A 14,321-nucleotide genomic window follows, 5' to 3' on the forward strand; every position below is an offset into this window, starting at 1 on the left:
CAATTACAACTACCTACATAAAACCCCACGATGTTTAGCGTAATGTACGCCAGCTTTGAAATCTCAATAATAATTTTCTACATAAATTTTCAAACAAAAAGTTTGAAGGCAACGGCAAGACAATTTTAAACTCACAAGGTATGGTAATATGCACCGCAATAAGTATTTTCAAAAACCACTTCTGACCTTTCAAACATACTGACCAAATGTTTGTTAACCCTTCCACGTCTAAAACAATACCTTTCTAAGTTCGATCCCTAAAAACTTCCTTAGGCAGCTCGGCGTATGCTCTCCTCCAATCTCAAGAGTTCGGGAGAGCGATCGGATTCTAGTTTCAAAGTCAATTGACCGTTGCTCTGGGTACCAAAGTACCCTCAAAAAGCAGGCGTGAACCCTTGGCGAAGTTCGGGGTACAATTAAAGTGGTTGGCGGTTTATTGGAACGCCTTTGCTTTTGTTTTCATCGAAATCTTTTTTTAGATTGAAATGTTTTTCTTGAAAGAAAGAAATTTTACTTTGGAAGATAATACAAAAACAAATAAGTAGGTGTTTTAAAACATAACAGAATGTACGGACGACGGCACGTCAACGTAACCACTGTGGGTTCTTGTGCAGTTGCAATAGGGGCGAGTTTGCAACAAAAATGGGTAACCTGATGTGCTGTCGTGTGTACATAGGTACAAGAAAAGACAAAGAAAAACATGTGTAATGAGCAGTGCCTCCCTGTCGCTTTTGCGATGCCCATTGCAATAGGGGGTCACACTAAGCCTAAATTTTATATCACGACGAAGGCCAAAACGCTGGATTTGTATTTACAATCTATGCTTTTCTACAAATTTAGGTATTTTTATTTCATTGCAAAGGGCGCTTTTAGCCATGGATACTCATGGGATAAATATAGACGTCATGAATGGATACTTAACAACACGTTTCGTGTCCTATAACGTTGTGGGTTGCAAGACGGTCTATCCCATGGGCATCCTCAACCTTCACGAGTTTAGTTTCATTGAGATTTAAGCTGTAGATCCTGACTATACACGAAAAAGTGTTGGGAGCAAAATTTCAGATTGCTCCAGTAGTTTTTAGGCATTATAACGTTGCATCAATTCCAAGTAATTTAAATAAAATTAAAAAACTGAATGAATATGCTTATAATGTTTAGAAACGTAAATTATGCACACACAATTTAATTTCAGAAACCACTTACATTAGTGTTATAAATCTAGATTTATTATAATACTAGCTGACCCGGCGAACTTTGTTCCGCCTTAATGGCAAAAAATAAGCAACTTTTTTTTAATTTCGAACGGGATAAAAAGTATCCTATGTCCTTCTCCTGGCTCTAAACTACCTCCCTGACAATTTTCAGCTAAATCGGTTCAGCCGTTCTTGAGTTATAAGTGGAGGAACTAACACGACTTTCTTTTATATATATATAGATGTAGATTCAGTAAAATAATAATATTTTATGTAATAATTAATTAATTTAAAAATGGCATCACCGTACGTGATACTACATAGGTAGTTCTTATTTCTAATCTCGAGGACAAAGCATGAGCATAATATACGGGACTATTCCGTCTTCTCCTTCCCACCGCTGCAACTCCTGTGTAGCCAGTATCTACAGCTTGACCGCCAATAAAAACCCAACCAGTGAAGGTCAAGTTTGTCCCGGAGGAAAGTTGAACTGTCATCGGACCCGCAACGAAATTAATCAGAAGAACAAAACAAAAAACATACTTTTTCAACCCGTTTCAATTTGTTTATTTATTTATTCGGAACTAAGCATTGCCCTATAATGTTGGCCAATTTAGTCCCCTAATTTACAGTAGGTACCTGCTCGGCGCTACAGAAATTCGTCGAATGTCCTTTGAATTGAAATAATCGATTTCCCATGATTCCATTCAAAACTTATGCGACTCCATTCTGGGAATCAATTTCACGTTATCGAATATTGCCTATTAAACTTGAGGACTTCTTGATATAAATTATGTCAGTTCAGTCCCTAATTAAGTGATCTTAATAAAGGCATCCTACTCACAACACCCGATTCGTCTTCCGATCGTAAATGTGACTCAGATCGAATGTTGAATCGAATCACAATCCTCTTTACACTCGGCTACAATCCGATTTAAGATACAACTATTCATGGTTTTCAAGATATAAAATTAAGGTGAGAAAGTTAAGAAAATTACATAGAAGACGTTTCTGTGTGTAGTAGACGCACAGGTACTAATCCTATTTTAATTTCTGCTGACGGAACAGATAGCATTCTTGAATGCGTTACGATCTACGTATACCGTATGTACCTAAATGTGCTCTATATTTAATTCCAACTTGGCTGAATTTCAGTATTTGAACTAAGTACAGACTTGACTCAATTCTTGAGCGTAGATTTTTTAATGTCAATCATTTCAAAAGCCGGGCCGCAGTCGCGACTTTTTGAGGGAATAGACAGATGGTCGAATTGAGATCGCCCTACCAGATCCGATCGACTGCGCGGATTTTCACGCGTGGATCCACGGACCTGGCTTACCGACCTGACCGGTCGGGTCGGGCACTGTAAGTGACGGCCTTGCTATGACAAACGGCTTGATCAATGGCCGTTCGTATCTCATGGACCGATTGAATCAGTTTTAGCCCGCATTGTTCCGTGTTTAGGGCCCTACCTGAGCCGAAGTGAAACCATTCGGACAGTAATGGGATACAGTTAGATGGAAATCAAATTGTAGTTCACTCAGTAATGGAATTATGGTCTTTGAAGTAACTGCTTCCGTGTTATGAACAACTTGTAGATCTATCTATATCTATAAAAGCGAAAGGTCAGTGACTCACTCATTCACTCATCACGAAATATCAGAAACTATAAGTGCTAGCAGTCTCTTTTGCATGGGGGGTGCCTTTTAGAAAGTAGGTGCTCACTAAGACGGAATTTTGCAAATTTAAACCCCTAAGGGGGTAAAACGGGATCCTACGCGTACGACGTCATAAGAGACAAAGCGAAATAAATGATCTATGACTCAGTGATTGTAAAAGACTTATTATTCTGCCATAGATAAAATAGGTGCAATTTAGCCACAAAAATGTCTAAATTAATGTAGACCGTATCATCCTAGACTAAGTATTTATTTAGCTATACCTACACTAAACATCAAAAGCGATTACAGATTAGAGACTAGTACCTGAAGCAAACAAAATATCAATTTCGTTCGATAGTAATCGATTTATTTGTATGAAAAACAAAACACTGCCGCTATGGTTTTAGACGGGATATGATTATAAAAAAATTGCTATTATGATAACGAGAGTCATTCTTGCTAAGGGCACAGCAGCTTATGTCGTAATAATATAGGCAAAACTGCCTTTCTGTTCCAAAATTAGTTATCCCTTCTATAATTTGTCTGACACCACGAATGAGTTAAGCAAGTTATCAACTCCCTCCAATTCAGGAGTGGTAATAGCCGTAAAGGGAATCTATTGATGTGGCCCACTAAGATAAGGGCATCGATAAGTGAGACTCAAGTTTAAGTGATCTTCGCAACTTCTTTCAGGGTTTAGAGCTGGCCGTTAACGGATACGGACACTTAATCGTTTTCGGATAAGTACTTTGGATACTGTTCAATCGGTTCGGCAGCGTGTATGCTATTTTTGTACACACGGAATTTGAATACAGAAAAAAGAGAGGAATGCCTCAAATTCCAGACAGAATATTATTTTATAATAGTAAAGGAAGGTTTTCCTTAGGATGTTATACCTAATATTTTTGTTATGAAACTTTTATAGTTTACCCGTAAATACAATTTTACCATAATAATTTACATATTTATACCACATACCTATCTATCACATTTTCACTCTATAAGGGCTTGTTCCTACGGAAATCTGGGGGCACGGCAGTGCCCCCATCAAGTCGAGCAAAAAAGCGGCACGGCCTCAGATTATAGAAAGAGAATAGATATGAAGTCGCGCGTAACTACAACGAGAACCAGTGTCCCCACATTTCCCCCACCACAGCTCCCACACACACATTCAACTGTGTAAAAACAAAGCGACTGAGAGTCTACGACAACATGTGCAACCGGCTTAAAAGTGGTGTGATTGGCCAGAAGGCGTCCCTTATGGCCAATCAATGGCCGCGTGACGTGACGCACACTTTGAAAACGCTAGTGAGAGAACAAAGATAAAATGGAGTCGACAAGATATCGATACTTTAAATCGCAAGGCTCGAAACTGGTTTCACAAAATGCTTATGTATGAAAACCTTTTTATTATTATACGTTAGTATTAACTACTATCACGCATTTACTTTTTAATATGGCAATCTGCGTACCTACCGCATATGTTTATCAAAAATAATGCCTTACAACTAGCTCTTATAGTAATTACATAGTTGACAGTTACTAATTACTTCTACTGTTATTATTTTTTTTGTAAAATCTTATAATCGCAAGTAACACATCATTTATTTATTTAAGATTACAAAATAGAAAATTATAATTTACTTCTATTTATCGATAATAGGAAACCGCATTAGAACACGAGCACGGCACTATGTTACGACCGGCACATGCGGCCGTACTGTGTATTTTCACACGACAGTGGATATCGGAACAAATTAAATACATTGCACAGTAGTTGAGCATGACATAAAGTGGTTGCTATCTAAATCATCAATGTACAAGTGTGTTAGAATTTTTATCACCACTGATTTCGATAATGCAGTAACTGTTACGGCACTGAATTCGTTCGTAAAAATGTTTAGTTTTTTTTATTTATAAACAAAATACCAATGGATTTGCAATACTTACATGTAGTAAATGACTCCATTGTTCCTGTAGTTCTTCGTTTCACTTGTTTTATTGCACGTAACGACGCATTATCCAAAATATCGGAGAACATTTCCTTAGGCCCAGTTTTTTGATTCATAGTTAAAATAACAAATTGTAAAATTTTGCTACTAATGGTTAAATATTAACAAAATGTTAACTAATAGTTAAAAAATGTACTAAAAGTCAAGCTAACCATTGTTCGAAAAACATTTTTTTCTGAAAGGACAATGTTCGTTCTCCATACATTGTTCGCCGTTAGATCAACAGTGCCGAAATAATACTTTCTAGGTTCTAAATGACACAAATCTTTATGTAAGAACAATTATTCCTGGCGGACCAATTCTATAAACTTATTGATAGCAAAATTGTTATCATAACCTCTTACTTACTAGTATTGTATTATATTATTTTATACACATCGATTTGGGAGATGTTCTGTATTGTAGTTGTCGCAGCCAAATTGTATTATAATATTGGACGGGTTTTGGAAATAGCTCGGCGTTCCACTTTTATGATTTACTTACTTACATTTTGCACGTAAATAAATAACATGAATCCTATGTTTACTTTTCACTCTTGACATTTAACACGTGACTTACCAAACTAACTATCTCCATGGTTACCGTCTTAGTCTATGCATGACTAGGGATTGAACAACTTTTAATTGAATATTATTAACAATTCTCGATAATTATTATCGATTGAAAAATATTCGGTATTTGAATCGAAAGATATATTCAATTTTATCAATATCAAAATATTCAATTTTAATAATAAAATAAATATTATTTACTACCACCTATGAAATGTTCTAAAAATTGCCTGGAGCGCTCCCCCAATCCTGGGTTTTCCCTTTCCAAGCTGAGAGGATATCATTTTGGTTCTATCGATACATTATAAAGGTACTTAATATTTGAAATGTATTACCAATTATTGTTATAAGCATTTTGAGCGAATAAAACTTTCAATTCTATTAGAACTTTAGACATTTCTCTCACTTTAAGCGGCATTGGATTTTTCATCGAATTTTGAAACTGTAACAGATATATTAAAGATGATCCCATATTGTTGTCATTGTCTATATCAGTGTTATGATCACAATTCTTTTTATTTTATTCATGACCTTCGACCAGTTGGACACATTAGATAGCTTCTTGTAGTATCGTGCAATATATTTTTAACTTTTAATTAAAATCTAGTCATACTGTAGCAATTTGGACGATTTATTTTATTTACAAGATCGGTATCTTATTGTCTATGATGACCGCAGTCAACATCACTATTACATGGATTCCTAACAATGAAGTTCGGCATTGCCTTGTGCCGATTTTACATAGATTTTATCGACACAAATTTTATTATGGAACTTCATAGGATATGGAGCAGGCCACGCCCTAAAATGTCCGGATGTCGTCATAGTATTATGGAATACATATAAAATACTTTTATTATTTCATTTTCTAATCCTCAAGTGTCCGTCACAATCTAATTAATATTTAAGTATTCAAAAAGTAAGAGATTAATTTTGATACTTTACTGCTGTGCCCAGGAATCTAAGGCGGTTTCTGACAATGTCCTTTAACCACTTGTCACTTGACATCTGTCAAATTTGACTATTGGTTATTTTAACTACGAATCAAAAAACTGGGCCTTAGTACGACTGAATCGCGACTAACCTAGCTACGCGGCCAATGTTCGTTTCTGGGCATATCGCGGAGACACGCGCCACGCCCCCGTTTCACATCTATTCCCTTCTATGATCTGAGGTCCTAACCCTACAAGTAGCTAAATATTTTACCAAAATATTGGATATTTTTAAACTTCAGTATAAATTACGAAAATATCAGCATCCTTATTTTATAACATAATGCCCCGATCTTATCCGGTGACGCAACAAATTTGCGATAACTCATCCGGATTTATTTCGTGATCGGTTTTTATGACCGTTTTTGCACTGCATTGATTCTTAGGAGTTTTCCGGAAAACTGAATTATTTGGAAGTATGAAAGAACAAGTAAGCATATTTTTGAGAGTAGGTATACGAGTAATATGCAACATCGTAATTGTATGTTGATAGAGTACTTTACCATGAGTTTACGTCAAACATAATCGTTAGAGAGTACCTAGTACCTACCTTGGCCTTGTCCAGGAGGGCTAATTCGCCGCGAATGTCTTCGCGCGAACACGAGCGTATATATGACGCGATTTACGCGCGAATTTACAACTCGCGCGTGTCTTGTGAACGCAATGCATTGACTGTACTGACTGAGTAACTCGCGAACGCGCGTATGTTTCGACGAATTCGCCCTCCTGGACAAGGTCTTACTTAACTGCTTGGGGCGCTGTACACCGTCTCTCTCAACTCGGAGATTAGAACCCATTCCCAGAAGTGTACTCGACCCCCTGAAATGTATGAAAATATTTTAGATTTATTATAATAATATGTATAGATTAACGTACTTCAGGTTGATTGAAAGCCTACAATATCTTAACCATTGTAGAAACTTATACAGATAAATTAAACATAATCAGGTTGTCGTCCATTAAACAGGACATCCATATTTCCAATTCAAAGAACATGTTCACTTGACCGGCTTGACCCCTTGGCGCTGCGTAGAGATGTATCCTCACTGTGCATCTTCTATCGCATGTATCACGAGGAGTGCTCCGAAGAATTATCCGGACTTATTCCTGCCGCCACTTTTCGCCACCGATCTACCCGACAGCACTTCCACCCCCATCACTTAGATGGTTGGCAGTCCACAACAGTACGTTTCTCTAGAAACTTCCTGCCCCGTACAACCAAACTGTGGAATGGACTGTCGTCTGCGGTGTTTCCGGACGGATACGACCTGCAAGCTTTCAAGAGGAGAGCGTATCTTCACCTTAAAGGCCGGCAACGCACCTGTAATGCCCCTGGGTCTGAGGGTGTCTATGGGCGACGGTAATCACTTACCATCAGATCTGGTGATCCGTCTGCTCGTTTGCCTCCTGTCAATTAAAAAAAAAGTGGTGTCGTGATATCGATGTCGTCGGTCCACCTTGTAGGTGGACGTACGACGCTGCGTTTTCCGGTAATTAATTAATTATAAACATAATCTAACAAGAATCTTACCAGGAACCTGATGGTCGTTGCTACCATAAAGGCGATTTACTGGAGCACTAGGTACTCCCTTGGGTGGAAAGATCTTCACAAATATTTTTAACAAAGAGCATGTTCAGCATCGATTGCATAGTGCACATTTATTCCATACTAGCTTTCCGCCCGCTGCTTCGCCCGCGTGGAATTTTGTCTGTCTCAGAAAAACAATATCGCGCGTAGGTATTTTCTCACCGTTTAGACCTACCCTGGACTACGACAAACATTTTAAAACCAAAATCAGCTCAATCGGCCCAGCCGTTCTCGAGTTTTAATCAGACTAACGAACATCAATTCATTTTTATTTATATAGAAGATAGATTATACAGTAATCAAAATCTATTTTGCAAGTTCTGTTGCAATATAGTGCCTATTGCAACTACACAAGACACAACGTTTAGGTACACATGCTTTCTACCATACAACAATACTAAAATAAAATAAAACCATTTTAATGCGCAAGAGTTGCCGTAATTGGAATCGTTTTATTGCCGACTTCCCGTTTATGAATCTACATATTACTTCTATACTAATATTATAAACGCGAAAGTAACTCTGTCTGTCTAGCTTTCACGCCTAAACCACTGAACCGATTTTGATGAAATTTGGCATAGAGATAGTTTGAATCCCGGGAAAGAACATAGGATAGTTTTTGTCCCGGTTTTTGAAACAGGGACGCGCGCGATAAAGTTTTTCTGTGACATATAAAATTCCACGCGGGTGAAGCCGCAGGCGGAAAGCTAGTTGTGATATAATTTGGTACCAATTAAATCTAATTTTATTTATAGATCTTTGTCAAAGGATATAACAATGTAGAACTAATTGCTATACTTATTTAACGCATCGCTGTAATAGTTCAACGTTTAAATTAATTTTAAACGATTCAAATTGCATTTTATTCAGTCCAGTTTGATCCAACAATAATGTCTACCGCTATAAATATGTTAATGTTCATCGTGTTTTCTATTACAAACTCATATATTTATTGTGGTATCTTTGTAAGAAAATTTTTAGATAAATAAATAAAATAAATGTCTTAGTTACTTACAGGAGTCATGTTCGTTTGATCGATTTGAATAATTATTTATTCGACTGTGACACTTTTAGTGCTCAATATTGTTTTACATATGCCCTTGCCCCTTCACCACCAGTAAGTATTATTTGTCGTTTATTTAGTCGTTTCAGCTAAATGACAATTAAATATCTCTGGCAAAATTTCCATAACGACCGGTACAGCGCATGTGACTGCCCGCATCCAGGTCGGTGCTTGACCAATTCCCGCGGCCTTCACCAGATTGTCAGTCCACCTAGTAAGAGGTATTTAACTAATCATTTTGAAAGGTAACTTTGAGGTCTACATATTGTGCTGTTTGCACATTTGATACCAGTCCTCCTGGCAAAGTGTTGTTCATGCTAGCCCATCGTGTCAATGATGATTTTGAGCGACACGAATTTATTTTCTGCTGAATTAGGGCTGAGAATGCCATTTACTTCATTAAGCTCGTCGTCTGAAGTATTTAATGTGCCATCAATGATAAATTATTTATTACTAGCGGCCGCCCGCGACTTCGTACGCGTGGAACCCGTTTTACCCCCTTCATCTATCTTACGCGGTTTAGATTTTTTCATACTAATGTTTTATCCTGCTAACTCCCGTTCCCGTTGGAATTTCGCAATATCCTGTTGTAACTAAGCTTTAAGTTTACTAAGGTACCTGCATGCCAAATTTCAAGCGTCTATCTTAAGTGGCTTAGATTTTTCATACAAAAGGATTTTCCCTCTTGTTCCCGTTTCCGTGAGAATTTCGGGAATTCCTTGTTGTAACTAAGCTCTAAGTTTAATAAGGTACCTACATGCCAAATTTCAAGCGTCTAAATTAAGCGGTTTAGATTTTTCATACAAAAGGATTTTCCCGCTAATGCCCGTTCCCGTGGGAATTCCTAAGTATCCTATAACCTGCCCAGGAGTATGAAGAATAATTGTACCAAGTTTCGTTAAAATCCGTCAAGTAGTTTTTGTTTCTATAAGGAACATACAGACAGACAGACAGACAGACAGACAGACAGACAAAAAATTTACTGATTGCATTTTTGGCATCAGTATCGATCACTAATCACCCCCTGAATAGTTATTTTGAAAATATATTTCATGTACAGAATTGACCTCTCTACAGATTTATTATAAGTATAGATCTGATCCCAGGGTTTTTATGTTTTAGCAAACATATCGATACCTCTCGAAGACTTCCCCTACGCATGGTCGTATGAGAGAGCACGAAGAGTTTGCACCGTCACGTGGAGACAAAGCTGACAGACTTGGTGTGGCGATTGGAAATGGAAGCCTTTATATGAGATTTGTCCAGAAAAAGAAAAAACCCTAGAACACTTTAGTGTTAGTATCTCCTTCAACTGAATATACACTTTCAGGCGATACTAGCCTAGTTTGTTTCTCTTACACATTTATCCAGAAAATGTTATACAAATTATTATTATTGAGGCTTATTAATCAAAATTGAGAAAGTGTAGTCAAATAGCTACAACATAATTCGATTCCTAGATAATATAGGTAGAGCACAAACACACAAACAGTAAAGCCGGGTCCAGACGGGTGTAAAGTGTAATGTAACACGAATTTGAAGCCAGGCGAGCTTAATGCCATGTGGCATTCTCTTCCAGCTAACCAGAAAATTAGACAAAACAGAGAATTTAAGTAGGCGGTGCAAAATAGTACCTACAAATACAAAAAAACTTATACTAATATAATACATAAAATATTATAATATATATTAATACAAAATATATACCTACATAAATATTACTTATAATATTAGTATAACTAATTATTTATTTGCTTTCATGGTTTTTTTTTAACTAACCATTTTATAAAATCGCCAAGACCAAAACCGCATGCAGAAGATAGTCAATCACTATACAAATCGCTATTAAGTAGGTACCATTACAGTATTAGGAACATCCGATTTAAACCTTTACCTGGTAGTGGCAGAATTGTTGCCACTATATTTTGAACCTTATTGAGAAAACATAAGTTACAAAACTAATGAAAAATATTTTTCTCTATACCAGTTAAAGGGTAATCTGAAAAATGTTTTATCATATAAAATCTCAAAAATGATGGCAATCATACTCAAGTTTATCATTATAACATATTTTATCTACACATTTTATTTACTTACTCGTATTACAATCGAAACAAGCAAATGTTACCATGACTGCTGCATTGAGGTTGCTGGTGTGTTTCGTATTTTATTTGATGATAATATGCTATGTGAGTACACATTTTATTATTATGATTTTATAAACTACTAAATTAAATTTGAAATTCATATAGAAATAATGAAATATTATGAATACTCGGAGAACTAATACTAGTAATTATTATGCATAATAAGGAAATCATAAAAATCTCCTTTTTGTAATAACTTTAATATACAGGCTGTCCTAAAAAGTGATGTTAAACTAAAGCCCCGAGGTAGAGCATCACTAGGGTTGGCCGAATCACCCCCATGTATGTTCCGCGATTTTTGATAGATTTCGAGTTTATTGTTTTAAATTTCTGTGCTTAGGCACTTTTTTGGTCACTGTGGCGCGAATAGATAAGGTAAATGCCTGATTTTTTTATTATTCATCATCATCATCAACAGCCCTTTACAGTCCACTGCTGGACTATGAGCCTCCTCCACTATGGTGGAGGGTTTTGCCATAATCCCCACGCTTGGCAGGCGGGTTGGGTTTTTATTATTATTATTAGATGAATACTATGCCTTCTAGCTGATTTATAAGTACTATTTACATCCATAATACGAATGTTAACTAAAAAGTTAAAAATCCTGTATGTTGTAAAAAAATCATAACTCGAAAACTATCAAAAGTCGCGGTGATTCGGGTAGCCCTAGTGATGCTCTACTTCTAGGCTTCGGCTTGACACTACTTTTTGGGACACCCTGTATACGGCCTCCCATACGCTGACAGCATCCAGGTGCTTCCTATGGATGGCCTTTACCAGATTGACAGTTCACCAAGTGGGAGATGGGTTATTTTAAGTCTAACGCGTAACTGTGTCAGTATAGGAGCGATAAGGGAGGGTGTTTTTATGATGTCAAACGTCAGCGAGACTTCTTTCAGATTTGTGTGCTCTGTCACGTCATGATATGTCAATGTCACCCCTCAAACTGTCGCTTCCATACCTCAGGCAATGACCAGTTAGAGTAGGCGCACACCGTTGATTTTTCGTTGGCCGATAGTTTAGTCGGGCAGTTGATCAGTATGGGCATGTATGGGAGTGCGCACACTACGCCGATTCGATTTGGCCGATTCTTCATTCAAATTAAAATCGGGCACAACTATCGGCCAACTAAAAATCAACGGTGTGCGCCTACTCTTAAGCGATCTATAATAGAGCATTTTTTTCAGTGCACGCGCATGATTCCAGAAAGAGCAAGTCTTGAATTCTACGATGAGAAGTATATCGAGGATGTAATATTTAACGTGAGGCGTAACGGCAGGAAAAGTGGCTATTTAGTCAATTTAGAGGGAACTCTCAAATATGCTTGGAGTGATAATATCTCGGTAATAATATATTGTAGTCGTTACGTCATATCCTGAGTCTATTCTCTGATCGTTGACTGTCAGTACACGAATCATTTAAAACAACCATGACATTATTTAAATTATTGTAATATTTAAATTGTAATGTTGGATAATATATTTTACTGGTTTACCTATTTAATTTAAATTTGAATGTAAACTAACCTAAACTATGATCCCAATGTAATTGAAATAAATAATTATTTATATTTATAAAGTCACTTAGGGTCATGTCGCCTGTTTACATCCACCTAACTTTTTGATTTTTGTTTGTTTTTGCGTCAAAATTATGGATACTCTTTAATATAAGTTTGGAAAATACTAGGAGTGGTGCCTGTCATAAATAGTAATAAAATAATGTTGATAGAGACGTTTGTGCTTCTTCCAATATTTATCCATTTTGTTGTATCTAATTTCTATAAAATGTGTTTTTTAATAAATATATCAACATTTATCTTACAGTTTCACATTTATCTATACGAGTTCCTTCACAATGAATATAGACCCACGTTCGTGGAGCTTCATTTTGAGAAGTTCTGTCAGTTGATAAAAGATAAGCTCATTGGAAAGGCTTTAAACAATGCTGGACTTACCAAGTGCCCTCTTACACCGGTAAGCAGAAGTTCGTTCATTTCAGAAAAATGACGTCTACAGCTGGACCAAGGCCTCCCAAAAATTTCCACAACGACCAGACCAGAGCTGCTTGCATCCTGGTACTGCCCGCTTACTAAATTGATCGCCATAACAAACAATCCTGTACATCAAAGGGAGCGAATGAAATCGATAGAGCTTAACAGATTTTTTACAGAAAATATAAAAAACATTATGTTAAATAGTTACTGAAGTATTCAATAAAATAAATAATACCGTAAAATAAATAATATTGTCAACTGCGGGAAGTTTTAGTTTTGTTTGTCATAAACTCTTAAAATTTTGTGCCTAAAATATAAACTCGCGAGCAAAAGTATGGAATCACCCTATTTGTTGCGAGCAAAAGTATGGAATCATCCTATTTGTTTCGAGCAATCGTAAAAAATAAATGACTGGTACCAATTTAAAGATAACAAATTATATTTTAAATTGATATCATACATACATAATCATTCAGTTCTAAAGATCGCTTGGAACAAAACACAAAGAGGTGATACTTTTGCTAGTAAGTACGAGTAAAGCCTGGTCCGTGAGCACGTAGAATTTTGTCCAATGACCCCAAGCTACCCATCCTTATCGCTCGCGCGTAATTATATTGCTGTCGCGACTGTGCGACGGGCGCCCGCAGTGAGTGTTTGCTAGGGGTTATTGGACAGAATTCTACGTGCTCTCGGACCAAGCTTTAGTATACTTACATTTTCATTATGTTACAGAAACGTTACGTCCTGTCAAATATGTCAATGCCATTTGATAACTTTCATTACATCTGGCCATTCGAGAAAGCGAGAGGAGATGGAATATTTATTTTTAACAAAACAGTTATTGCAAAAGGAAGTCTGTATATGCGTTTTTTGAAAAATTAAAAATTACTTTAAATAAATATTTTTTTTTATTTATCTCTCACACACATACATCAATTACATTGATATTTACATTTAAGATGTTACACAATATTTATATTTAATTAATTAATTAATCCTTAATTATGCTACATTGTGTGTGAGAGACTGGAGCCTGAGATAGGTTTCCGAAGAAACCCGTATTACAATTAAAAAAAAGTATATTTTTATTTCTCAGTATAATAATAGATATGTACTGT

At 36.4% G+C, this 14,321-nt stretch overlaps 1 protein-coding gene across 1 annotated transcript; it reads left to right on the plus strand.

Moving 5' to 3' along the window:
• Positions 1-12,406: 12,406 nt before the first annotated feature.
• On the plus strand, positions 12,407-14,085 carry LOC114352112 (uncharacterized). Its single transcript, XM_028303581.1, has 3 exons — positions 12,407-12,553; positions 13,034-13,183; positions 13,936-14,085. Exons 1-3 carry the CDS (start codon positions 12,407-12,409, stop codon positions 14,083-14,085), a joined length of 447 nt encoding a protein of 148 aa, XP_028159382.1.
• The last annotated feature ends 236 nt before the right edge of the window (positions 14,086-14,321 follow it).

Source organism: Ostrinia furnacalis, unplaced genomic scaffold, assembly GCF_004193835.3.
Source record: "Ostrinia furnacalis isolate ACB-3 unplaced genomic scaffold, ASM419383v2 OfSCF0100, whole genome shotgun sequence".
Taxonomy (NCBI): Eukaryota; Metazoa; Arthropoda; class Insecta; order Lepidoptera; family Crambidae; genus Ostrinia; species Ostrinia furnacalis.